The sequence below is a fragment of the Moschus berezovskii genome, chromosome 16 (assembly GCF_049115385.1).
Source record: "Moschus berezovskii isolate FMDL1 chromosome 16, NW_MosBer_1.0, whole genome shotgun sequence".
In the NCBI taxonomy this organism is placed as follows: Eukaryota; Metazoa; Chordata; class Mammalia; order Artiodactyla; family Moschidae; genus Moschus; species Moschus berezovskii.
Genome location: NC_142475.1, coordinates 65833763 through 65861628, shown reverse-complemented (window position 1 = coordinate 65861628; position 27866 = coordinate 65833763). Strand labels below are relative to the sequence as shown.

Genomic DNA, 27866 nt, shown 5'->3' with positions numbered 1-27866 from the left:
CTTGCTCCATGTTCCCTTTCCATTCCACACTTCATCAGAAAAAGCCTTCCCAGAAGTAGTACGTTAGAACATCTTAATGTGTGCATTTCAGCTGAAGAGTACCAGATAATACTGTGTCAATGATAGTAGACCCTTATCCTTTGGGTGAGTATTATTGGTTTGGTGAATTTCACACCCATTTGGGTAAATGGAATGAATGGTGTTATGTAGATGCCACATGCTGAGAACACCCCACAACTCATTTCCAGTTCTGGCTTCACAGCCCCTTGCGGCTTCACTTCTGGCTCTCATCTCATTGTCAACATCGATCCTGGCGTCATACTCAAGTCACTTCCTAACCCGGGTCTCTCTTGCAGCAGTGAAACCGAAAGAAGATGGAGGACACAATGAGTTCGACAAGATTAAGGATAAGGATGCAAGTAGAGCAGGCAATGAACGAGGTTATAGAATTTTTTTTTCTTCCATTCTCATCTTTCTCTTTCCTCCAAACAGTCCCAGTAGCATTTTGAAAGGGTTTCAAAATTCCACACACTGCTATGGAAAAAATAAAGCACAAGTTCTCAACTCCATGTACTGCTTACCAATAACGGAACATAAACCAGATTTCAATAAATCATTAATAGCAATACCTTGTCAAAAAGGATATCACAGTAGATAACAGGGCAAAACTCACTATAACTCTCAAGTGTATCCTGGAATTTTTAAAAAATTGATTATTGTATTACGTAAGTACACTATCAGGTGGGACTTTGGTAAATGGAAATTTTTCCTCTTTCTCTCCTGTTCCTCCCCTGTCACCCCAACTTCCAGCCAGAATAATTGATCACTACATTTCACTGTAAATTTAGCAAGAAGGTACCTAGAGCAATCCTCAGTTATCAATTTGATTTAAAATAATCTGTATTTTATTGGTAGATTAAGACAAAAAGATCTCAAATAGGACAGAAAAATACAGAATCTTTAAGACTTACTTGGTTCTTTAAAACTATTGTTTTGACAATCACAATTTTGTCTATTTTATACAGTGGAGTTCTGCCGCAAAATAAGACACATGTAAAATTTATGAGATCGCTGTCTCTGTATATCAGTTATTCTTGTAGACTGATGTTAAATGAATACTATGGGGATGAATTGCTTTATAGGTTTGTGGGCCATTCCTGATTATTTAGATGCTGTTAACCAGTCAGTTATCAAGACCAACCTTGATAGTATATTAAAAAGTAGAGACATTACTTTGCCAACAAAGGTCCGTCTAGTCAAGGCTATGGTTTTTCCCGTGGTCATGTATGGATGTGAGAGTTGGACTGTGAAGAAAGCTGATCGCCGAAGAATTGATGCTTTTGAACTGTGGTGTTGGAGAAGACTCTTGAGAGTCCCCTGAACTGCAAGGAGATCCACCCAGTCCATTCTAAAGGAGATCAATCCTGGGTGTTCATTGGAAGGACTGATGCTGAAGCTGAAACTGCAATACTTTGGCCACCGCATGCGACGAGTTGACTCACTGGAAAAGACGCTGATACTGGGAAAGGTTGGGAGCGGGAGGAGAAGGGGACGACAGAGAATGAGATGGCTGGATGGCGTCACCGACTCTGTGGACATGAGTTTGAGTGAACTCCGGGAGTTGGTGATGGACAGGGAGGCCTGGCGTGCTGTGATTCATGGGGTCGCGGAGAGTTGGACACGACTGAGTGACTGAACTGAACTGAACCAGTCAGTAAATTTTTCAGGCTTTTTGACCAGATTTACCATCCTCTGGCTTTTATTTCCTTTGGATGAAAGATGATGATAATGAGGAAAGGATCCATTTTTCATTCCCTTGTGAACAAGATGTGTTTCACAGTCTGAGACAGGCTGCATGTAAGTAAGACCAGTAGCTATACTGAGGACCCGACAGGAGGTCCATAGTGGAAGTTAGCCTGGGTGGCATCAAAACACTCAAAACCAAGCCTGCCACCACCTCTGAAGTACTTGTTGTACTTCAGTGAATCAGTAACAGAATCTTATGATACAAAAGTTAGCATCTACTAAAGCAAACCAGGATGTATAGTATGTTACATGCTATATGGAAATAACTTCCCCTCTGCCAGAAAAGAAAGAAAAATCATATTTCCTAGTTTCATTAAATGTTTAACTAGTGAGTAGAGGCTAACCATGGTCAACATTTATTTAAAAAAAAAAATAAACACAGCTCTCAAAACTGCCTGTATTTTTTCAGAACTTAAGTATATTTCCTTACTTTACCAAAGTACATGATATCTTGTCAAGATTCTTGCAAATAAGGAAGTACATAAAGTATACCCTAAGTAAAGACAAAGGAATAGAGTGAGCCAGAGAAAGATGGTTACCTGAAAAGTAATGAGCATTTGACTTACTCTTCTCCCTGTGTCTCTTTTCTCATGAGCCCAGGCAACTGCCTGCCTTTTTTCTTTCCTTTTGTCGAAGGTCAGTGTCAAGACAGAGATTCACTGGACAGAACTGAAAAGACAACTAGACTGGTGAGACAGAATTATGCTGAAGTTGGGCAGCATTATGGCAAGCTGAAGATGCACTTCTCAAAACTATACAGATATCTTCAGACTTGGGACATCCTTTGTAATGAAGCCCTAACCTTTCACAGGCTGGCTACATAAGGAGCCTATATGAAATGACAGAATAGACCAAATTTCCTTTTCGTTCTCTATTCTGTCTTTCTAAATTTTTTTTTCTGGCATCGTCTGGTTTTCTTCAGTCCTGCTACAGCCCTCTTAACTTTCTGATTCTTGTCCCTTTCCAATAAAAGATTTACCGTAAGCCTTGATATAATTAAGTCAGTCTCTGTGTATGTATATTAGTGTGTCTGTGTGTTGTGTTTATATATTTATGTTTTGTTTTTGTTCATCTGTAATATACTTTAGCAAGTTTCTTTCTAACCAAATAAACTCCAACAGGGATATTTTTTAAGTTTTTAGAATTATTGACTCTTCACACAGTCTGAAAACTACTCTCAGAAAATGTTGGGTACAATTTCATGGTGTTTATGGCCTCTTAGTATTTATTTATGGATCCCATTGGGTTCAGTCCCTGTGATGAAATTCCAGAATTACCTACTTCCCTGGTCACTGGTGATATTCACCAGACACTCATCGAATGCCTTCTCTGTTCCAGGCACTGTGCAGGGCATTGAGATACAGGGAAAAGGACATTGGCCCACCTATCAAAATGTATAGTGTAGTTGAGACAGACAAGTAAACACACAGTTGTAATACAGTATATGTACAGTAGTAGGAAAAGAACAGGGTACTTCAGAGAGCACATCAGATGAGTGTTTAATTCAGCTTTGGGGCATCAAGAAATTCTCTTTACACTGACCTGAGTTGTTCTAAGTAGAAGAAATGCTATGTACAAAGTGAAGAGAATTAGAGACATATATCTGTTGAGAAATGTGGGTTTGCTGTTAAAGGACCTTAAGTTGAGGGATGGTAAGAACTGATCTATAACTGAAAAAGATAACTGACTCTAGCACGAAGAATGGATTGGGAGAAGCAGGACTTGAGGCTGGGAGACTGCACTAGTAGCCAACAGATAATAATCGTGACATTAACTAAAATTCTGACAGTGCGAATGTAAAGAAGAGGATGAGTCGAAAGGATATGAATTGGAAACCAGAGTAATTAGTGATTGAATTCATTCCTTCAGCAGATACTCTTTGTGCTGCTTTGAGTTAGACACTCTGTGAGATGTGGTGGTGAACTGTACCATCTGTATCTTCAAGTCTAGTGGTTGTGATGCCCAGGCCCCTGGAGTGGACAGCTCAGTGGACGGTGGGTGCTGTCCTCCACAGATGGAGCAAACATGTGTCTCCAACTAAAGGTTCCCAGACAAGTGCTTCTTGAAGCTATAAATGTACCTCCTGAGATTTCAGAATGTCCTTGCAGTTGTGAATTGCTGTGTCTGATGAGAGATGCTACTGATGGAATAAAGCTTCCGCAGAAACAGTATTCAGGGAGGGGCTTGAGAACCACTGGTAGAGATGGCAGGTGGAGCCCCAAAGTGGATGAGATTACCCAGGAAGAGCGTATAGAATGAGAGAGGAAGGGTGAGGATTGGACCTGGCGAAACAGTGGAGAAGAAGAGGAACCTGGTGAGAAAGCCGGGAGTATGTGAAGAATGTAAAGTGTGTTCCGAGATGGAGCCAGTGGAACAGAAGGGAGGAGGCGCAGTGTGGCAGCAACAGTCAGCTTCAGGGCCTATCAGATAGGCCTCTGGTAACCCGAGCTTATATATTAAATGTCACAGGTTCACCGCCACTGTAGCTGAAGGGAATCGTGAATCTTGACATCAAAGGTGGCCAGCAATAAATAATGAGGAAATTCTACGCTATGTGAATTATATCTCAAGAAAGCTGTTACTAAGAGAGTAATAATGATGAAAGAATTCACTCTTTATTCTAACAAAATTGTTGTATTTTAAAACAGTGAATAAACTCTAAACATCACGTGTGGGGGTGGCATAGAGTGGAGTGAGGGAGAAGTTGTTATCCATATGAAAGAAGGAGAATAAATGCATATCCAGTTAAGTGGTAGTACTGTATGCTAAAAGCAACAGAGCATCACTTTAGATATCAACAGGAAAGAGTTGTTACTCAAATTTTAGGGCCAGCTGAGCCATCTTGAAAGGGCAGCACAGAGATCATCATTGACAGTGAATGACTTGCAAAATATCCCAGTCATGTGCTTGCCCTGGGGGGGGAAATTATGCGAAGACTTCCAAGAGCCAAATAAGTAGAAGGAATAAAGAACCTGATAAGGGGAAGAAATGATAGTAGGGTGCTTTTTTTTTTAAGTGGTATGCAATTAATTGTGAATAAGAATTGTTAATGTAGTACTAAGTCAAGTCATAGGACTTCCCTGGTGGCTCAGACAATAAGGAGTCTGCCCGCAAAGCGGGAGACCTGGGTTCGATCCCTGGGTGGGGAAGATCCCCTGGAGAAGGAAATGGCAACCCACTCCGGTATTCTTGCCTGGAAAATTCCATGGCCGGAAGAGCCTGGTGGGCTACAGCAGTACACGGGGTCGCAAAGAGTCGGACACGACTGAGCAACTTCACTCACTCACTCATAAGACTAATGATAAATGAGTTCTCAAAAAAAGAATACTGAAACAGACTTAAACAGTAATGGGGATCTGCGAATACAAAATCTTTCAGTAGTTTGGCAGGCACAGGGAAGATGGAAGAGTGCAAGGAAATTTTTAAAAAATGTTCTTTTCTTATTGACATTAATTAAGCAATAACAGGATCAAGAAAGTAAAGTCAAGCAGTGCTTGAGTAGAAATAGGGTGAATAACTTCCTAATCAGTTGGCTAAGAATGAGGGGGAAAGCAGAAGTTTTGGAAGCATAAAAAACAGGATACAGTTTAAAATTAAACCTGAACTTTCCACACAGTGACTACACTGTTCTGTTAAAAGACAAGGATTTGATTTTTTTTTTTTAATCTAACCGTAATATTATCCTGAGGCACACCTTTAAAAGGAAAAAAAAAAAGGTTTGTAACCATAGATGCAAAGGGAATTTTTTTTAATGGATTTGAAAAGAGTAATATGTTTAACATTGCAGCAATGAAATAAGTCTGCAAAATGAATGGCCAAAAGTAGATTTAAAGCAAAAATAACCAAAATGGACTCAGAATGGTCAAAACTGTGAATGACGTTTACAAAAATAAGATTAATGGAAAGGTCCTTTCCTCCCCAAACATAAAAATCCTAGACATATTGTTAAATTTTGTCAGATCTTAAAGGAATGGATATTTTCTGTGTGAGCTCATCTGTTTTACACCTTGGGAAAATAGGGACCATTTCCTAGTTTATTTTAAGAAACTTGGGTAACTTATGACCAAATTCCATGTTTTGTCTTTTTCTTAAAAGTTAAGAACACTTTCACATAAATCTACACTTATGAAATCTTAAGTAAAATATTAGCAAATAAAATCTGCCAGCATATTGAAAGAATTGTACATATGATAAATTTGGGTTTGTTTCAATAATGTACCATTTATCATTAGAAAATCCATTAACCCTGTTGAAGTCGGGAGAGGAAACCTCTTCCAGCCGTTTATTTCTATCAGCAAGGCACTACTCTGGTGATTAAATGACTAACCAATGTAATCAAGCCCCTTTTTCCACTGAGAAAACAATAAGAAATAAACAGACAAATATTGTAATAAGCACATGTGAAATTTTGGTGTGTGATTTTCAGATCATGGAGAAAAGTTGGTTTATTCAAGAAAAAAAAAAAATATTTGGAACCATTGGCTAATGCTTTAATGACACTACTTAAATCTGAAGTTTCTCCAGGGGATCTTCCCAACCCAGGGATCAAACCCAGGTCTCCCACATTGCAGGCTGATTCTTTATCATCTGAGCCACCAGGGAAGCCCTTATATTCCACATTAAAATACATTCCAAATGAATTGAAGTTTTTAATGTTAAAAATTGAAATCAAACTATGAGAAGAAATAATCAGTGAATATTTATATTGCCTCATATTCAGTTTCCCTGGTGGCTGAGTGGTAAAGAGTCCGCCTGCCAATGCAGGAGATGCGGGTTTGATCTCTGGGTTGGGAAGATCCCTTGGAGAAGGAAATGGCAACCCAGTCCGGTATTCTTGCCTGGGAAATCCCGTAGACAGAGGAGCCTGGTGGGCTACAGTCTGTGGATTCAAAAAAGAGTTGGACACGACTTAGCGACTAAGCAGCAACAACATATTCTGTTAGAACTTTTCAGTCAACAGGAAAAGTGCTTAGAAAGATTTATGAACTGAAGGATAATGTTACTCTGTTTCTGAGACAATAAAGATAAAAGCAACTGCTTCAAACTTGCAAGCATTCAGCAAAGCATAACATTTGGAAGATGTTTTTCAAAGTTTTATATACAAAGAACTGAAACTTCAAGGGGTGAAAGCCAACTTCACTACAGTACTTCATACGTTAAGTGTTTGCAGCCAAAATTCAGCTGTACTAATAAGGCTCACAAACATTTTTCAAGTGCTTCTTGCAAGCTAGATGTTTTTCTGATGCCTTATGTGTACTATCTCCTATACTGCTCAAAACAGTCATCTGAAATAGGTACAGATAGTATTTTACATATTTTACAGATATGGCTACTGAGGTACAGGAAGTCTTAGTAGCTTGCCCCAGGGCGCCCAGCTAATAATTGGCAGAACCAGCTTTGCAACTCAGTCTAGTGCCAGAGTCCACTTTGCTAAGCATTATGTTGAACCAAGCCTCTTAATTTTCTGACTTACTGAATTTCTCAAAAAAAAAAAAAAAAAAGGGCTCAGGGAGGGGATAAATTTAGCTTAATCTGTGTGAAGAATAAATTTGGATGATAGCTTTTCGGCTCACAGCTGAAAATCCATTGAGAGCTTTCTCACCTGCATTCAGTCTTTGCTGGAAGGGCCTTGTGGCAAGTGTTTATAGCTGAAGTTTTATTCTGTTGCCAAAATAACTTCTAGAAAAATCACTTTGAAGAATTTTAAATAAAATATTTCCCTGTTTACAACAAAACAAATTAGTGGACTTTGAATGTTCCTCATTCATCCACAAGGCTGGTTTTTCTCCATCTGTGACTAAAAAAGCAAAGCGGTTTGATCAGCGTGGCCCACGTTGAATTCTTGTTTTGTACACCACTTAGGCTGGAAGGCAAACATTTTCATCAAGCAAGAATACTCAGTGCTGCTGTTGATCAAAGCTTTTAAGCAAAAAATTGTTTCCCTCAACATCAAAAACACCCAAACCAATTATAAAATGGGCAGAGACTGAGGATACATTTTTCCAAAGACATACAGATGGCCAAGAGGCACATGAAAAGATGATCATCACCAGTCATCAGAGAAATGCAAATCAAAACCACAGCAGGACAACACCTCACACCTACCAGAATGGCTGATATCAAAAAGACAACAAATAATAAGTGTTGGCGAGGATGTGGAGAAAAGCGAAGCCTGTGCGCTGTTGGTGGGAAGGTAAATTGGTGCAGCTATTATGGAAAGCAGTATGGAGGTTTTTAACAAAGTTGGAAATAAAACTACCATTCAATCCAGCAGTTCCACTTCAGGGTATTTTTCTGAAGAAAATAAAAACACTAGTTCAAAAAGATATATAAACCCCTATGTTTATTGCAGCATTTTTTACAATAGCCAAGATATGGAAGCAAACTAAGTGTCCATTGGTAGATGAATGAATAATAAAGAAATTATATATATATGTATATATATATAAACACATATTCACTATTAGCCATAAAAAGAATGAAATCTTGCCATTTTCAACAACATAGATGAACCAAGTGAAATAAGTCAGACTGAAAAAGATATATACCATGTGATTTCACTTATATGTAGAATCTAAAAAAGAAAACAAATGAACACACATAACTAAACAGAAACAGACTCACAGATACAGAGAACAAACAGGTGGTTTCTAGAGGGTTAGGGTGTGAGGGGATGCGTGAAATAGGTAAGGGAGATTAAGAGGCAGAAACTTCCACTTACAAAATAAGTGAGTCATGGGAATGAAATGTACAGCATAAGGAATACAGTCAATAATACTATAATGACTTTGTATGGTGACAGATGGTGACTGGACTTACTGCGGTGATGCTTTTGTAATGTATAGAAGTAGTGAATCACTGCGTTGTACACCTGGGACTAACAGTGTTGTCGGTCAATTCTACTTCAATTAAAAATTTTTTTCCTCCAAAGTCTGCCATTGTTTTAATATTTTAAGTTTGGGATTAAAAAAAAATAAGCATTAAAGGCAGGATTGAGTTTTGTGTTTTTTTTTTAAGTTTCTTTAAAGGTGGCATGCACTTTTAAAAACATTGAGGAAAGTACTTTATATGTATGCCTGTTGGTATGGAAATGTAAAGGCGCTCACAATGGATTTTCCAAAAACAGCATGCCTTCTACATCCTCTCAGGTTTTTCTAGCCCTCTCACTAATCAGAAAACTGAGATGCTGAAATCTTATAGTACTCTTGAATTTCTTTTTATCCTTCTCTTTTTGAAAGTAAATGTGATATATCTCAGTTGATAGCTGTTGAAATGTTTATAGCATGAGTCTATTATTTCCTTATAGGTGAATAGTCATTAATTTAAAATCAACCCACTTTAACTTGTTTCATTTTTATTCTCAAGAATTCAGGTTTACCTGAAGTTATTATAGCTATAATTTCTTCTGATTATCATTTATTTGTCATGTTACTTCCAAACATTTATTAGTTTTTATATTTTAAATCAATCTGAATCTTGATCTTTAAATAGTGAAGCTTATGTTGATAATAATGTTGTTTATAAATGTTTATGATTGGGCTTCCCTCATAGCTCAGTTTGATTCCTGGGTTGGGAAGATCCACAGGAGAAGGGATAGGATACCCATTCCAATATTCTTGGGCTTCCCTTGTGGCTCAGCTGGTAAAGAATCCACCTGCAGTGCAGGAGACCTGGGTTCGAAACCTGGGTTAGAAAGATCCCAGGGACTATACAGTCGATGAAATTCTCCAGGCCAGAATATTGAAGTGGGTAGCCTTTCCCTTCTGCCTGGGATCTTTCTCAATTTAGGTTCCTAGGCAGAAGAGGGTCTCATTAACTAATAATAGCTGAATAACAACCGTTTATTGAGGGCCTATTATGTATTAGACCATGTGATAGTTATTCCCATAAATTAGCTGAATTAATCTTTACTACCATCTGAAATTTATTAGCCCCACTTTTTAGATAAAGAAGCAGACTTTTTGAGGAACAATAAATCATTTGAGTAAACTCTGACAGGGGGCTGTGTCAAAGCTTGAGATTTGAACTTGGACACGAGGTCTAAAGTCTTTTCTTCAGTATATACTCCAGTATGCCATCACCACCAGATAGACCTTGGAAGGAGAAGCAGGCTTTGGATAAAGAAAGTGAGTTTGACTTTTTAACATACTGAGTTTAAGAGATTAACACACTCAGTTTGGAGGTAAACCATTGCAATTATGGTCTGAGGAAAGACAGCTACAATATCCTTACCAGGTGGTGGTTGAAACGTTGCAAATAGATGAAATTGCCCAGGGGAAGAGAGTAATTAGCAAAAAAAAAAGAGGCCGGGACTAATTCTGGGAACACCCACAATTTAGTAAGTAAAGAGAAGCTAATGTCTGAAACTGGAAAGGGACAGTAAATAGGAACAAGTAGGCAAAATCAGCACACTGTATTCCATCAGTGTGTGCATTCCATCAGTGTATGTGTATTCACTGAGTTGGCTGTGCTGGGTCTTAGTTGTCCACGTGGGACCTTTCGCTGCTGTGTCTGGGCTTCTCTTTAGTTGAGGTGCTCAGGCTTAGTTGCCCCATGGCATGCGTGATCTTAGTTCCCCAGCGAGAAACTGAACCTGCGTCCCCTTCATTGGCAGGTGGATACTTAACCCCTGGACCATCAGGGAAGTCCCTCATCAGTTTTAAGACAAGTATTTTCATGTTTTAATATCTCTAAAATTGGTACATGTCTTACTATCATCTTGTAACTGGCAGCAATTTTTTTTTTCTGCCTAGTGTGGAAAATAATGGTGCATTTTTTAACTGAAGAAACACAGTTGACCCTCAAACAACACATTTTTTAACTACGTGGATTCACTTATACTCGGATTTTTCACCTGGCTAGAGGGGTCAGTGTCCCTAAACCCCATGTTGTTCAAGGGTCAGCTATATTTTAATGTCGTTAATGGTTTGAAAATCAATTGTATGAGTCTGTTTCTAAATTATTTTATAATAAGAGCACATGTTTCACCTATATGGTTTATGTAAGCAGTACCTAAATTAAATGAACAATTACATGTGGAGTGAGCAGTTCATAAGTTCAGGACTCAAGCTCTGGAGCAGAGCAGGGGCTGTTCAGATCACCCTCACCTGTCCCTTGAGCAGATCTCTTTACTGCCTTGAGCCTTGCTTTTCTTTACTGTAATACAAGGATTCACAAGTGGAACTTTTTATCTAAAGACTGTGGTGGGGAATAAAAGTACACATATAGCACCTAATATTGTGCCTGACAAATGGTAGACTGTCTGTCAGCTGTAGCTATTATTCCTGAGTTTTTTTGTATTGCTATTTCTGGTGGCAAAGAAATAACTCGCCTTCCCTTTTCACCCCAGAGTAATGCCACGTCTCTTTAAACTAGGTTCCATCTGAAAGAGGCAAATATGTTGGAAGATTATTTAAGCTTATGTGAACTCCATGTTGCCTTGTCTTGAAGGATGTTGAACTATTATCTGTTAGAGAATCTGAATTAGCAGGTGTACACAGATTCTGAATGGTCTTCTCCAGTGGCTCAGGTGTAAAGAATCCCCCTGCATTGCAGGAGGTGCAGGAGATGGAGGTTTGATCCCTGGGTCAGGAAGATCCCCTGGAGGAGGGCACTGCAGCCCACTCCAGTGTTCTTGCTGGGAAAACCCCATGGACGGAGGAGCCTTGTGGGCTACGGCCCATGGGGTCACAAAGAGTCAGACATAACTGCGCATGCACACATGAGCACACACAGATTCTAAACCGTTTTGTGACCAATGTCTTGCTTATAGTTGGTACATAAAGTACTGTGATAATGATTAGCCCCTGGGGACAGTCTTTCTTTCTGCTGTAAACAATAAAGATGCAGGCTTTGTGGATGGGTGTTTGGAAATTCCTACAGTATGTTTCAGATGGATTGCAAGAGTTTTGGATTTTTTCTTTTTCTTTCCAGTTTATCTCTGATCTGTTACTAAGGATCTTGTTTTTTCTCAGTTGTTATATTGGGCAAGACGTAGTCACTGCATAAACATTGGGTAGGGAATGCAGATAATGTTATAAATATACCTCTTAGTTTGTCTAGTGAAACCAGCATCCCATGTGACTTACCTTTACTAGAGAACTGCTAAATTAGTGTTGTGCCCTTCCTTCTGATAGCTTAAAATGGAGTTGTATAGGCAGTCTGATTTATAAAGTAACTATTTAGGAAGTTACCTTTCCTCAGCATTCTGCCACACAGGAAAGAATTCTGAGGGGGAGAAAAGTTCATTCCCTAGGGGAAAACTGATTTTACTTTCTTGGTAAAATGCTTCTATGTGTTCAGTGAATTGACAATCCCCACCAATTTGGGAGGGTGGGGGTATTTACAATCATTATAACTTCTCCTGTAAGAGTATCTAATGTTTTGAAAACTCCTCAGAAAGCCTGAAATAAATATTTTCAAGTCTAAATGTGTGTTTCTAAAGCTATAATTAGTTTTCTCTCTGTAGTCAACAAGCTGATTTTTTAACAGTTTGTTCAGAATTCAACTTTTTAAGTAGGTTCGTAACTTGAACCTTGTAACGTCAGACTGTGTCTTTTCCTTTGACTCTGTTAATTGAATGACTCACACTCCCATTCCTCTACTGTTCACACTTGTGTTTCAGTCATGTTTAAAGGTGCCTCATAACTGGGATCTTGTGCATCCTCCTGTGTTCTAGTTAATGCTGGATGCATGTCAGTGCATAGTGTTTGAGTCACTGATGTGCCACCGAACATTTTACTCAGACACATAGTGCATCATCAGATGATTGAATTACAATGGTAGTTGTAAATGGACCCAGCTCACAAAAGTAAATAGTGTTCCCCTTTAAAAGAAAGAAAATGAACAATGCTCATCATTCAGACTCTGAGGTTTAATTAACTGACTTGCTAAAGGAAAGAAAAGGAGCAAATAAATCGCATATACTTCCCGTATATAGTGAATTATGAATCGCTTTTTTATGTAACTGACCCACATAGAGTCTTTGCTGTATTCTTTTATCTGTGCACCTCAGGTTTTTTGTTTGGTTTGATTTGGTAAAATGAAAGACTATAATTTGATTAGCTTATAATAAATCCCTCCAACTTCTAAAATGCTGTAAGACTTTCAGCCTAATTTCCTTTGAGCCTCAATCCTGTTGCTAATTGATAAATGGGTTGTCTGGAATCAGCCTCCTTGGTGCAAGTTAATGTGAAGTTCTATGATGGTAGTTTGGTCCAGGAATGAATAAATTTGTTTAGCAAACATAGCATGACCTTGAGTTCCTCAAAGAGCTCATAGTCTAATAGAAGAATATAGTGGTTTTAAAACATGGCCCCCCAAAGTCTCTGACACGCCTCTCGTCAGAAGGTAGGACTCTAACCCTCCTCTCCTTGAATCTGGGCCCTGTGCCTGGGTGACCATACATTATAGCAGAAGTTTGTTCCATTTCTGGGCTTTCCCAGTGGCTCAGCAGTAAAGAATCGCCTGTACTGGAGGAGCCACAGAAGACATGGGTTCCATCCCTGGGTCAGGAAGATCCCCTGGATACATGGCAACCCATTCCAGTATCCTGGCCTGGGAAATCCCATGGACAGAAGAGCCTGGCAGGCTGCAGTTTATGGGGTCGCGAAGAGTCAGACACGACTGAAGAGACTTAGCCCACATGCATGCATACATTCCATTTTTACACAGAAACTGTATCAGTTTCTGGACTCAGGCCTTAAGAACCTAGCAGCTTCCACTTCCTGTCTCTTGAAACACTTATTCCTGGACCAGCTACCATGTCATGACGAAGTCTGAATGGCCCCAATCAAACACCCAGGTAGAAAGGAACTAACAGCCAACACCTGCTTGTCAGCTCTGTGAATGAACCGAGGGAGTAGCTTCTCCGGCGTCAGGAGAGCTGCCCTGGCTGACACTGCGTGGAGCAAAGACAAGCCCTTCTCACCAAGCCCTGCCCAGGTTGAAGATTTGTGAGCAAAATATATGACTAATGTGTTAAGCCACTAAGATTTTTAATCAGAACAAGGAGGTTAGCGATTTTGAAGCAATTTAGATTTGCAGTGATGGCAACATGCACTATCACAGGCACACTGAGGAGAGACACCTAATCCTTCCTGCGCCATCAAGGAAGACTTCCTCAGGGAGATGACGGGTCAACTGAGTCTTGAGTGAGGAAGGGTTAGCCAGGTCAGGGGGGAAAGAGCAGTGTGTTCTGTGTGGCCAGAAGTGGAGGCACGGAGCAACGTGGTGAGTACGGGGAGTCTGAGCACTTAGTAGTTACTGTGGCATAAAGCTGGGGATAGGAAGTTACTGATGATGTAGCCAGCTAGGTGGGCCAGGATTGGAATGTGGCGGGCCAACAGGGAAGGCATACTGTGACTAGACAGTTTGGTGTTTCTGTTATTGTCCTAAGTAATACTGGAGCAATCTAATTAGATTTATGTTTTATACAGATCCTTCTACCACTGTGAAGAAAGTAGATTTAAGGGTTTTAAAACTGGGAGCAGGAAGACCAGCTAGATGGTCATGAAAGAGGTATAGAAAAGGACAGTGAGGGCCTGAATTGATACTACGGTGGTTGGAGTGGGGAAGGAAAAACGGATTCAAGAAATATTTAGGGGGTTAAAGATAAGGGCGTATTTGGGAGGCAGAAAGGATAAGACTTAGTAACTATGGAGAGAGAGAGCAGAGAAAGACTTAGAATGCTAAGGTGACTGGCTAGATGCCAGTGCCAACAAAAGGGAGCAAAGGAGAGTGTAAGGGAGGATATACAAGTCAAAAATTAAAGGAGATTCAAGCTATATGTCACAAAGGTGGTACTAGAAATTATTAACTGATGAGCTCCAGGGGTGAGGCCCGAGGAGTACCTTGAGGTCTAAAAGATGGTCAGGGACTTCCCTGATGGTTCAGTGGTTAAGACTCCATGCTTCCATTGCAGGAGGCATGGTTTCAATCCCTGATCAGGGAACCAAGATGCTGCGTGCCACAAGGCATAGCCAAAGGAGAAAAAAAAAGAGATGATGAAAGGAAAGGGAGCTCACAACAGATTCCAGAAGTTCCAAGAAAGAGTTGAGCCAGAAACCAAATGAGTAGAGCTTTAAGGATAAGGTGATGTTGTTTGTCAAATGTAATCAACCAGTCCAGTAAGATGAGTATAAGTAAGAAGTCAGTGATGACTTTAACCAGCCGGGGCAAAGCCAGTTATCAGTGGATAGAGGAATGGGAAGTAAGAAGATTGACACAGATGGTACAGGGAAGGGATGAGAAGTAACTGGGGAAGATCACAGCGGCACGAGAAGATTTGGTGCTGGTGCTGGTGGTGGTTTTCAGTTCAGTTCGGTAGCTCGGTCGTGTCCGACTCTTTGCAACCCCATGGACTGCAGCACGCCAGGCCTCCGTGTCCATCACCAACTTCTGGAGTTTTCTCAGACTCATGTCCATTGAGTTGGTGATACCATCCAACCATCTCATCCTCTGTTTTAGGGGGACAGAAAAATAGATTAAATTCCCAAGGAACTCATGCCAGTAAAGGGGAAAAAATAGAAAAGTGATGATGAAGAAGGCATGAGGCCTTCTTGGGAGAGGATTGGGAGATTGGGACTAACATATACATACTACCATATATAAAATAAATAATAAGGACCTACTGTATAGCCCAGGAAACTCAATACTCTGTAATGGTCTATATGGGAAAAGAATCTAAAAAAAGTGGATGTATGTATACCTGATTCACTTTCCCATACACCTGAAACTAACACAACATTGTAAATCAACTATACTGCAATAAAAATTAAAAAGAAGAGAACTTGTGATCCATGCAGTAACCTCCAGTTGGAGATAAAAGGGCAGAGAGTCAAGGACAGTCCTTTGAGACTGGAGGAATACCATAAACGGAGTTGTACGTCGTGATATACAAATTGGACAGGGTTGCCACAGGCTTTGCGGTTGGAGTGCCAAGAACCTTGGCTGGGTCTCCCCAGAGAATTATAGGATAGCAGCATTTTAGTCCTTGCAGGTCTGCTCCTGTTAATGCAGTCATTGTCTGACTGTTTGTGACCCCATGGACTGAAGACCACCAGGCTCCTCTGTCCATAGAATTTTTTAAGCAAGAATCCTAGAGTGGGTTGCCATCTCCTACTCCAGGGGATCTTCCCAACCCCGGGGCCAAACCCTTTTCTCTAGCATCTCTTGCGTTGGCAAGCAGATTGTTTACCACTGCACCACGTGAGAAGTCGTATCATGAAAATAGTAGCTATGTTACTATGGGCTTTGTAGTTTTTAATCTGGTGCGCTCAACAACTCTGATAGAAGGTAGGTAGATCATGTCATTCTGGTTAATAGTCTAGAAAGTGGGAATCTCAGAGGTCAAGCTCATGCAGCTAGTAAGTGGCTGAGATGATCATAGAAATTAGATTCTTCTGACTCCTAACCTTTTTCACCTGTGCTCACTGCAGTCTTTAAACCTAGGTTGGGTTCACTGAACCCAGCCTCCCCTTTTAGAGATGAAGCAGCTGAGGCAGCACAGTAAAAAGAATGTGGATATTGCAGTCAGGTTTGCTGGGAAGCCAACCCTGAGGTGGAGATGAGGATGAAGAAGTCTGTCAGGGAGTGCTCTGGGGCCCAGCACCCCTGGAAGGGAGAGGAAGGAAGCAAGACTGGGCAGAGGAAAAGGTCAGGCTGTAGGACATGGCCTCAGCAGAAGCTGCAGGCAGTTCTGAAGGTGGAGGACCCTTCAGAGCTATCCTGAGTTGGGGATGTGGGGCCGGGCATTTATACCTTGTGGACCAGCCATTGGATGCTGGTCACCCCAGGACGAGGGCATGAGCTTGGGCAAGGTGACTCTCTTCTGCTAAAGTGGTCCCCAAAGGAGGCTGAGAGCAGAGGGCTGTCTGTCAGCGGTGTTCTCAGCCACCTCATTCCTAAGGAGCGTCTTTGCAATCAGTCCCACAAGGCTTTGAATCCTGTCTCTACTGCTTCTGAGCTGCTCAGTTAGCTAGTTACTGTGAGGTGGATTCTGGGTAGTATCCTTAAGCCTCAGGATCCTCTCCTGGAAAATAGAAAAAATAATGTGAGAACTCACCAAGCCTTGATTTCCTTATTTGTGAAACAGAATAATTGGACCATCATTTGAGGGGAGCTTGTTAAGAGGATCCAGTGAGGTCATAAAGTTACCAGAGTACCGGTCACTTTTAGAAAATTAGTTGTTATTATCACACCATAGTTGGGTGGCAGGTACATAATACTTGCCATGAAAGTTACTCCAAAAATATTTTATTTAAAAATGTTCCAGAAAGACACAGTGACTTCCTAGAGGCCAAAGTCTGTACCAGAGCCAGAGTTGGAATACATCATACTCTCAAGTCCAGAAAAAGGAGGAGGTCTCTGTGTGGTGAGTCAGAGTGTAGGGTAAGGAATGGAATGAGACTTCACCTGGGAGAGTCATTCCTTAGGCTGGTCACTGGTGGGAGCCCAGTGTGCAAATGTGTGCTTCAGAATGGAGCCAGGAAGATGAGGCAAAAGATGGAGCCAGCTGAGTAGCCGTGCTGCACTGAAAGAGCACTGGCGAAAAGATTGTAGTCTGTTTACTGTGATTCATTGGGGCTAACTAAGAGGATATCATATGCGTGCTGTGTTGTTATGTTAGTCTCTCAGTCATGTCTGACTCTTTGCAGCCACGTGGACTGCAGCCCACCAGGCTCCTCTGTCCGTGGAATTCTCCAGGCAGGGTTACTGTAGTGGGTTGCTGTTCCCTTCTCCAGGAGATCTTCCCTATCCAGGGATTGAACCTGGGTCTTCCCACATTGCAAGCAGATTCTTTACCAACTGAGCCACCAGGGAAGCCCATATAATATGTATAAATATATATATAATATGTTACATCCTCGGGCTTCCCAGGTGGTGCTATTGGTAAAGAACCAGCCTGCCAATGCAGGAGACATAAAGAAACCCGGGTTTGATCCCTGGGTCGGGAAGATCCCCTGGAGGAGGACATGGCAACCCACTCCAGTATTCTTGGCTGGAGAATCCATGGACAGAGGAGCCTGAGGGGCTACAGTCCATAGGATCTCGAAGAGTTAGACACGACTGAAGCTACTTAGCATGCGTGCATATACTCTATATTATATACTATTATATTTAGCCCCAGTGAATCAAAGTAAACAAACTATAATCTTTTTGCCTCCCATGGATTGGGAAGTCTGGCAGATTGAAGTCCAAAGTGTCGCAAAGAGTTGGCCAGAACTAAGCGATTAAGCGCAGACACACATATATGTTTATATATATATGCATACATATATAACACTGAACAGCAACAAAAATATACACGACTGCATTTTTGTGCATCCCCAGCAGATCTGGATTCCAGTCCTGTGGGCTCCCTCGCTTACTGGATCCTGGACCAGGGATAATTCACTCCCCTTCTCTGGTCTGGAGTTTCCTGTATAAAATGAGAATTTGGATCTAGGAGAGCCCCTTACTATTCTCACATAGTTTAATTCTTTCCTTCCAAGTATACCATACCACACAGATAATGATGCATGACAGCAGGGCTGTATTAGCCCATATGTGAATGGTCTCACTCGTTTCATGTGAACCAAGGAGCACAAGGAGCTGAAGGACGCCTGCAGACAAAAGAGCTGGCAAAGAAATCCTGATATTTACATTTCGGTGAAGAAGGGGAGAAAAACCTGTGTTTTATGTGTCAACCCAAGTACTTCATGGGCTTTGCAGATGGCTCAATGGTAAAGAATCTGCCTGCCAGTACAGGAGACCTGGGTTCGATCCCTGGGTTGGGAAGATCCCTGGAGAAGGAAATGGCAACCACTTCAGTATTCTTGCCTGGGAAATCCCATGGACAGAGGGGCCTGGCAGGCTCTAGGTCCATGAGGTTGCAAAAGACTCGGACACAACTTAGCAACTAAACAACAACAAGCACTCTATAGTCATCGCAGAATTAGGTCCTTACCTGCGATTTTTTTGTGTAGTTATCCCAATCCATTGTTTGACATTTATTGACAGTCATTATTGTAATGGATACTGTGTGGAGCAAGTGTATGTAAGCTGTACCTCTGCTTTGTTATCTGGGGAGGGCATGCAAGGCTGACCCAGTTTATAAGGTTGGAAATGCTTCCCTTCTGGTTATCTATCTGAAAACAGCATTAGGTGCTCAAGTGTAGTCTATATCCAACATCATAAAGCCTTCTTTGTTTCTAAAAGCATCTATTTTTCACTTTTTCAGTTTGGCTGCTGTGTTCTACTGTGAACTCTTTTCATGTAATTGGGTTTATGACTTTAGTAACTTAATGGCACCTAAACTCTTTTTGGAGATTCATTGCACTGAACTCCTTTTTTTTTTATCTTGAATTCTGGAAATTTAGTCAGTTTACTCTCATTGTGGATTTTTTCTTGCCTTACCCATTATGCGTTTTCACAGAGCAAATATTTATTTAATCCTTACAATTTTGTAACCAAGGGATTTAAAGATTAGCTTTGAAATAGGTCAGAGAAAACCGTCTACTTTGGTTTAAAGCTAATCAGGTCAGGAAGTTTTAAAAAAGCAGTTTAGAAGCTTTGGAAAAGCGTTTGTGAAATCAGTTTTATGTAACTTTATGAAAGCTGCTGCCTATATAGCTGAGTATAAGTTAAACCTTCATTTAATTTGTCCACTCCTCCTCAATCCATTTATTATAATTCATCTATCCATTTTTTGTTTGTTTGAATTTTTGGCCGTGCAGCATAGCATACAGGATCTTAGTTCCCTAACCAGGGGTTGAACTCATGTCCCCTACAGTGGAAGTGTGGACTCTTAACCACTGGACCTCCAGGAAAGTTCCCATCCATCCATTATTTATTCCTTTCTTCACCAAATACTGCTTTAGACCCAGGGATAATGATAACAGAGATAAATAAGACAGCCAGGGTTTACTAAGTGCCAGTCTGTGCCAGGCACTTAGAAACCTGAGGACTCAATGCTTATAGCTCCACAGACTGGTGTAATGAGATGAGTCTTAGACCAAGGATCGGTTGTTTTCCCAAACTCTCTGGTAAGCTGTCTGACTTTAGGTGGGACACATTCTATGTCCGTTTCTTCATCTCTGAAATGATAGTGCTCACCCTGTTTACTTTGTTGCTTTGATGTAAAAGTCAAATAAAATAGTGATTGTGAAAGAACTTTGAAAAGTTTCAGGCATTATATAAAGACAAGTAGTAATTTTGAGACCACGGTAGTGGTTATGGTCATTTCGTTGCCTCTCCGAAAAGGGCTGAGGATGAGTACGTGTTTGTTATTCTCTGGAACTAGAGCTGTATGTTTATGATAGTCAGCCTTAGCCATTTCCTTTACACACACAGCCACCCTCCTTTCTGTCCATGGGGTGGAGAATTCATAATGAAGTAACTGGAGGAATGAAATCTATAGCTAATAAAGCTTATTTGAAAATATTATTCAGTCCATGGTACTATATTAAATCAGCAAGTGTTAAGACTGAGCAGAGAAAGGGGCAATAAGGTATGAAGTGGCATCCTTCTTCAAAAAGCCTAGACTTGGATTTCAAAATTCAGCATGGCCAAATATAAATCATTACCTTAGTTGTGGTTTTCCAAGCTTCCTGGTTGGCTCAGATGGTAAAGAATCCACCAGCAACGCAGGAGACCTGGGTTTGATCCCTGGGTGGGGAAGATCCCCTGGAGGAGGGCATGGCAACCGACTCCAGTATTCTTGCCTGGAGAATCCCCATGTACGGAAGAGCCTGGTGGGCTCCAGTCCATTGGGTTGCAAAAAGGGTCTGTACAGGAATGTCCACTTGGTCCTATAATGTTTGGTGGGGGGGTTCTCTTAGACATTGGAGTGCCCAGTAATCCCTGTTGGATCATGGAATAGGTCATTATATAAGGAAACTGAAAAATTACTTCTAGCTTCTTGTTTGATTTACTGTTAGGTTTTAGGTCTACCATGTGTATGTTCTAGAATGCCATAAGAGGTCAGAGCTTTCCTAGAACAAACTCAATCCTAGGTTCACTCAAGGATCCCTCTCAGATGTTGGCTGTAGAGTATAATGTTTTACTTGTTGCTGTGTCCCCTAGTTCAGTGTCCCCTAGTTCAGTGCTTAAGAACTTCTACTCACTGAAGTGTTAGTCACTCAGTTGTGTTTGACTCTTTGCAACCCTGTGGACTGTAACTGGCCAAGCTCCTCTGTCCATGGAATTCTCCAGGCATGAATACTAGAGTGGGTTGCCATGCCCTTCTCCAGGGGATCTTCCCAACCCAGGAATCAAACCTGGCTCTCTCACTGCAGGCAGATTCTTTACCACCAGGGCGGCCTATTCACTAAAGATCTCCTTAATAAATGAAAGCCTCCATCTGCCTACCATGTAGCATTCTGAACTCTGATACCCTCAGTTAGATGGCTTTTTGAAGACACGAGCTAGACTTTGTCTCTGGTTTTGCAGTATCTGGCCCATAATTGGTGTCCTGGATGCTGGTCAAAGAATAGGTTCACAGTCCTGGATGAGGACCACGATGGCTGCCGCAAAATCAGGACTTTCCAGTTTCTCCCTTGAGTTTGCCCTGAAAGGAAGAATGGAACTTAGTCTCAGAAAGTCTGAGGCAGAGCCCAGTGGCCTGCTCCAACTGTTGTCATTGAAGTTTCTCTTCATTTTTCTGTTCATTGTAGACTTTTTATCCATCTATCTTCTGTACAGACTTTGCTCTTCAGTGAAGTTTCTTAAATAATGAAAGCAATACATGATCATAAAGTCAAACAGTATCATCTATGTTTGCCATCCATGGGAAGAGAGTTCATAGAACTATCAATTCAGTTCAGTCGCTCAGTCATGTACAACTCTTTGTGACCCCATGGACTGTAGCATGCCAAGCTTCCCTGTCCATTACCAACTCCCGGAGCTTGCTCAAACTCATGTCCATTGAGTTGGTGATGCCATCTAATCATCTCATCCTCTGTCATCCCCTTCTCCTCCTGCCTTCAATCTTTCCCAGCATCAAGGTCTTCTCCAGTGAGTCAGTTCTTCACATCAGGTGGCCAAAGTGTTGATATATACTTAATAGAACTATTTGAAGGTATAAATGATCCCTTTATTAAGATTTTGTTTTTCTGATGTATCCCTGGGTCTTTTTATATAGTTAGGAAGAACAGAGAAAGAAAACTCTGTCTAACTGATCACTTTCCTTACACTTGGTTTCTGAACAATTTATGGGCATCCTTGAGAATTTCAGGTCCGCAGTTGGGGATACACACAAAAAGAAAGTGCTGGAAGTTTAAGATTAGAAATAGAAGGAGAAAAAAGAAAACAACAGTAGATTTTTTTCTTTCCTACTGAGTCTTAGCAGGGGTAAAGGGAGTTGAGGGCAGGGAAACAGACCTTGGAATTATATTCTGATATTTATTCAGAAGGATGAGGAGAAATGTCTCTGGGGATATCATAAGATAGAAACTCAGATTCATAAATAAAGGACACTGAATATTTTCTTTGAAGAACAGACACAGAAGCAGGACAAGGTTCCTTTCCTAAGCATATGTTCTTTTTATTGCTTTTCTTTAATGAGAATAGATCTGTGTAGAGGCTTTCATCCTTATGGTATTTTGATGGAAGATTGTGAGAAATGAGACCAGAAGTTCAGGACCAAACTCCCAGGGTAGGTGAAAGCTAGGCTAAGAAATCAATACTTTTATCTTCAGTTCAGTTCAGTTCAATCGCTCAGTCGTGTCCAACTCTTTGCGACCCCATGAATCACAGCACGCCAGGCCTCCCTGTCCATCACCAACTTCCGGAGTTCACTCAAACTCATGTCCATCGAGTTGGTGATACCATCCAGCCATCTCACTCTCTGTCGTCCCCGTCTCCTCCTGCCCCCAATCCTTCCCAGCATCAGAGTCTTTTCCAGTGAGTCAGCTCTTCACATGAGGTGGCCAAAGTATTGCAGTTTCAGCTTTAGCATCAGTCCTTCAGTGATTTTGAACTATAGAACTTTTGAGTGGGGGAGGGCCTAATTGAATTAATATTTTAAAATGTTCAACTTGGTGGCATTTTGGAGAAAAGAAACTGGAGTCAGGAAGAGTGATTACATTTGTGTTAAAACAGTTAAATATCTTTGAACAGTATTTTTTGGTTGGTAAGATTAGAAATGTAAGTAAAGTGTTGCTAGGAGATGTGGCAGAGGACACTGGAAATTAGGCACTGGAGCTTGCACTGGTTGTTAGAAGGAGTATGAGGTTAAAAAAAAATTACCTCAAGGTTTTAGCATGAGTACCATAGAGAATGTCAGTCCATTTCCAAAAAATGCAAAAAGAACTGTTTGGGCTACGAACGAACAGTTTCAAACATGTTTTCTTTGAAGCAGTGGTGTGATGAGCAATTGAAATATCCCTTAGGTTGTTGAGGGTGCAGACCTGGAACTGGGAAAACAGATCAAGGCTAAAAATGAATTATTTGGAAGTTGCATATCCAGATATAATGTTGGTGTCTTAGCAGGAACAACGCTGAGGACTGAGATGGACATACATCCACTGGCTAAAAAGAGGAAGAAAGGTCGTAAGGAGGAATGGTCTGAGATGGAGGAGCTGCAGGGTTCCATAGTAGCGCAGGAGCCAAGGGAGGAAGTAATTTCAGGAAGAACGATGTGGCCAGCAGTGCCAGAGTCTGCAGATCAAAACTAATGAGTAATCACAGGAGTTGTCTTAAGCTTAGAAGATGAAAATTGAGATCCAGGAGGAGGAAGAGTGTCGAAAAGTAGGAAGCTAAAATAAGAGGTGGTTCTCTTGGATGACCACTGTGTGAACTATAACAGAAGTTAACTCAATGGATGGTGTTATTCCTGGATGACTGGTGGACGTTTACATCGCTCACATTTTATCAGCTTCGAAGACTTTTTTAAATTGGCAGATATCGGGGTAGAGATCGTGTCTTATTTTTATGTATTTTTAAGCTTCATAATTCTCTTTTTTATTTCCACAAAATATGAGCTTCTTGTGCACAGCTGTCTTTGCTCATTCTCCAAGATGATTTACGACAGATTTGGTGCTCCTACTTTGAGTAAGAGAAGCTGGTTTCCATAGGACTCATTTGGGTTTTCTGTCCCAAAGCATACCCAAGCAGGGAAGTAAAATACTGTTTTTCTTTCACTTTTTCTCCTGTATCTGGGGAGCAGACAGAACCATACCCCTTTAAATGGCACTCCTCTTTATGCCACTCACTGTTTGATTTATTTCTTGTCCCCGTCATAACTTTGATGAAGAATTTTTCTTTATAGCAGGGGTTCTAATAGGTGTGAACATTCTGTGATCACAGCTTTCTACAAAATCATTAAGGCTCTTGTATTATGTTTCAAGTGTTTGCTTCTTGGCAATAGTTCATGGAATCTGACCAAATCTAAACGCTTAAAGGGCAAACTTGCATGATTGAGGTCTGCATTACAAAGTATAACTTGGTTCACTTGAGTCTTAACAACAAGACATTCTGCACCAGTTACCATTATCATCAACTGTATTTAAAAACATCCATCAAATTAATTGCTCAAGATCCCTTTACCAAGCTGAGAGTGTAACAAACAAACAAAAAAAGACATAACTGGTTACCATGTCTTCTGAAAGCCTCTGTGCATTCATTCATTCATTCACTTAACATTTATTGGGTACGTATGTGGTTTATGGCAGGTTGAAATAAAGGCCAGTCATTGCCCTTAGGGTTCTTCAGGACTAGTATCTTTACAAGTAACAAGAATATCAATATAGTGTAGTAGGTATTGTAGTAGTAGTGGTAAGCAAAGAGAGAGTGACTGGAGGATGATAAGGAGAGAGGTCAAAAAGAAAAATGGAGTTGGAGACAGTGTAGAAAAATCCCTTTATCACCTGCAAAAGAATCTGAATTTTATCCTGAAAGCAATGGCCTGCACTGAACTGTTTTAAACAAAAGCAAGTCCTGGCCAGCATTATGTTATGTGCAGGGGTCGGATGATGACCAGTCTATTTAAGGGGGGAGGGGAAACTGAAGCAGGAGGCTGATCTCAGACTGTCGCAGTCACTGGGGAAAGTGAGGAGGTCTCCTTTAAGGCTCTATCAGGATGGGCAAAGGGAAGAATTTGGGAGCGATTTGGAGGATGGGGGATGTAGGGAGCATTAAGTCAGGGACAAGTTCCCGACTTGACTTCCCTGGGATGGTGGGGGAGGGCGGACAGGAGGCAGAGGTGTCTGCCTTTGGCTTTCTCTAACGGGAGGGAGGCTACAGCCGCCGAGCCAGCCCGTTACAGGAAGCCTACCTGTTCGTCTGGGGAACCAGCCCTGAAATGGCTTTGGCCTCTTAACATTGAGACCTTTGGAATAGTGCTGAATAGGTATGAATCAGGTTTCATAGGTGGGAACCCTGGAGTTCCTGCATTGGGGTTCGGGAGAACATATAAAAATGCCTTATTTGATTGCAGTGGGATACGCTTCTGATAGTGGCTTTCGGTCCTGCTTTTTTTAATTGCAGGATATTTGCTTTACAATATCGTGTGTGTTTCTGCCATACATTAACATGAATCAGCCACAGGTATACAAATGTCCCCTCCCTCTGGAGCCTCCCTCCCATCTCCCACCCCTGTAGGTTGTCACAGGGCACTGGGTTGAGCTCCCTGTGTCACACGGCAAGTTCCCGCTGGCTGTTTTCCATGTGGTAGTGTATATGTTTCCACTCTTAATTCGTCCCACCCTCTCCCTTCCACACAGTGTCCACAAGTCTGTTCTCTCCATCTGCGTCTCCATTGCTGCCCTGCAAATAGGTTCATCAGTTCAGTCCTGCTTTTTAATACTCTGTAATCGTATGTTTTACATTTCACACAGGGAATTCAAGCACATTAAATGATCTGCATGATATCCCTATGAGTTACTACCCCATTTTCCAGATGGGAAAACCCAGAGTTACTCAGGGACTTGCCCAAGGCTACGCAGGCTCACAAGGACAGGACTGAACTTTGAGCCTGCAGCTGCCTTTATCTTATCGTACTCATTGTACTAATAAATTTACTGTCAGTCTTAACTTATTAGATCATGTTTGTTGCTTCACTTATTCAAGAATCTCATCATTTAGCTCTCGAAAAGGGTAGGATACAGGAAAGAGTGAAAGTGACAAAATGACTAAGCCCTGCAGGGGGAGCAGGCGGGGGTGGGAATAGTAATTATAACCAAGTCTCAACTCTGGTATAGCCAGGGAAAGAATTTTCATTTTCCAGTGACATCCAATGAAGTGACATTTGCGGCAAACAGACCAACCAGGCATTGTGTCAGGGAGTCTCCTGTGGCACTTTTGGTGTAACTTTAGCAATACACACAGCAGCAAGAAAACAGTTACGGAAATCACCTTTTTTATATAAATATAGAACTGTGTGGTATGGTGGAAGGAAAATAGACTTTTCACCTAGAGCAAGACAGACCTGGGTTGAAACCTCTCCCAAGGCGGAGCTGAATGACTGTGGGCCAGATCCTTGTCCCACAGCAGGTAGGAAGAATTGGATGATGATGTATGTCAACTGCCTGGCATGGAACCTGACAATTAGGGCTTCCTTAATGCTTGCTGTTATTTTTATCCTCATTCAGAAACAAGAGGTAATGCTCTGAGGGCCCTTTGATTTTTTTTTTTTTTTCTATTGAATGACTGGACCAGGTAAAGTCAACTTTTGAGGAATGACAGCCTCTTAAGCCAGTGAAACATTTTGATCTTGAGTCAGCTAGACACAGTATCAGCCCTTGTTCACTGACAAATATGGGAAGGTAATTTTGGTAGGTCAGTCATCAGTGGTGCCTTCCAAAACATTATAGTCATGTTACAGTAAACTTTTTATATTTGTTGCGTCACAAAGATTTATTGAAGTGATAAAAGTTATTATGGAAAACAGTGTGCAGTAACTATGGTAACAGTTATTTGATCTCACAGTAATTAGCTAAGCATTTAGTTGCACAATACTTTCACAATGCCTTCCTGGTTAGTTCATTAAACAAAATTAGCTTTTGTTTGAACTGCCTTGCTACAGCGTCCTAAATTTGATTTTAGTTCAAAAGATTTGGAAAGTGTATTTTAAAACTACCTTTCCAACTTAGAGTTTATGGACATATTTGAGGTTGCAACTGGTTTTTATTTAATTCTTTATTTATTCCACAGTGTGATCGTGATTCATCAGCTTATCCTCTCAAGTGTGTCTTTCGGTTTAGTAGAGTGGGCTAGGATATGGGGTGATGTTGGAGACCAGGTTCTGAATTCTGGTCCTGTTTCTGACTCAGACTGTGGTTTGGGGTCAGCTGGTGCCCTTATGACCAAGTTTCTGTACCTGTGAAATTGAAGTGCTGTGTTTCAAGTGTTAGAACCCTGAGATCTCATGAAGGTGGTCATTTCTTGATGGCCTGCGAGTCCTCCAATGGGACCTGGAGAAGATAGATGCCCAGGTTTTCTCAGGCATCCCCTCCCCATGGCCTCTTCTGCCCTGTTCAGCATAACTCCACGCTGCGTTCAGGTTCCTCTCCTTTTGCAAGATAGATTGTACCACAGATGAGTCACCGAAATGATGATGTCATTCTCAGAGGACTTCCAGAGCTCTTAAGACCAGGCCCTCTCAAACTGTGTTCCAAAAAGGCATATCTACTCTACGTCCCTCCCTGCTCAGCCCCGGTCTCCAGGCAGGACATAACCCAAACCGTTTGGCAGGTGAGAGACCCTCAATACAAAGGAAGGCTTTGAGCATTCAGGATTTCAAAACGACAATGAAAATGAAACCAAAAATATATTATAACTTATTAAAACTGAGTTCCAAAGTAAATTTGTATTAATTCCATTTTAGTTCCTATCAACTTAATGATTTTATTTTTTAGTTCACTTTTTTTTTTTTAAGACAAGACTGGCTTTTAAAAATCAGTGCTTTCTGAGTTGTGAGGCAAGCTCTTCTTCTCTCAACTGGATGTCACCTACCACTTTTCCATTGGGCACATGTCCCAGGGGCCATGACTTTTCCAGTTCTGTGCCTATTTATTTGCCTCATTAGATTGATTTCTAGGTAGGATATATGCAGCTTTAGTTTTGCCAACTAGGGTTAGAAT

General features: G+C 41.1%; 1 protein-coding gene across 14 annotated transcripts in view; it reads left to right on the top strand.

Moving 5' to 3' along the window:
- NSMCE2 (NSE2 SUMO ligase component of SMC5/6 complex) overlaps positions 1–27866 on the top strand; it is a 242248-nt gene that overhangs the window by 124194 nt on the left and 90188 nt on the right. For 11 of the 14 annotated variants that reach the window (XM_088844891.1, XM_088844886.1, XM_088844885.1 and 8 more), the window contains one exon: positions 357–440. The exons of 2 other annotated variants lie outside the window; for them this stretch is intronic. In XM_088844891.1, the coding sequence (XP_088701017.1) occupies positions 357–440 (84 nt within the window). The remainder of the gene's footprint in view (positions 1–356; positions 441–27866) is intronic. One more of the 14 variants, XM_088844882.1, reaches the window with a different exon arrangement.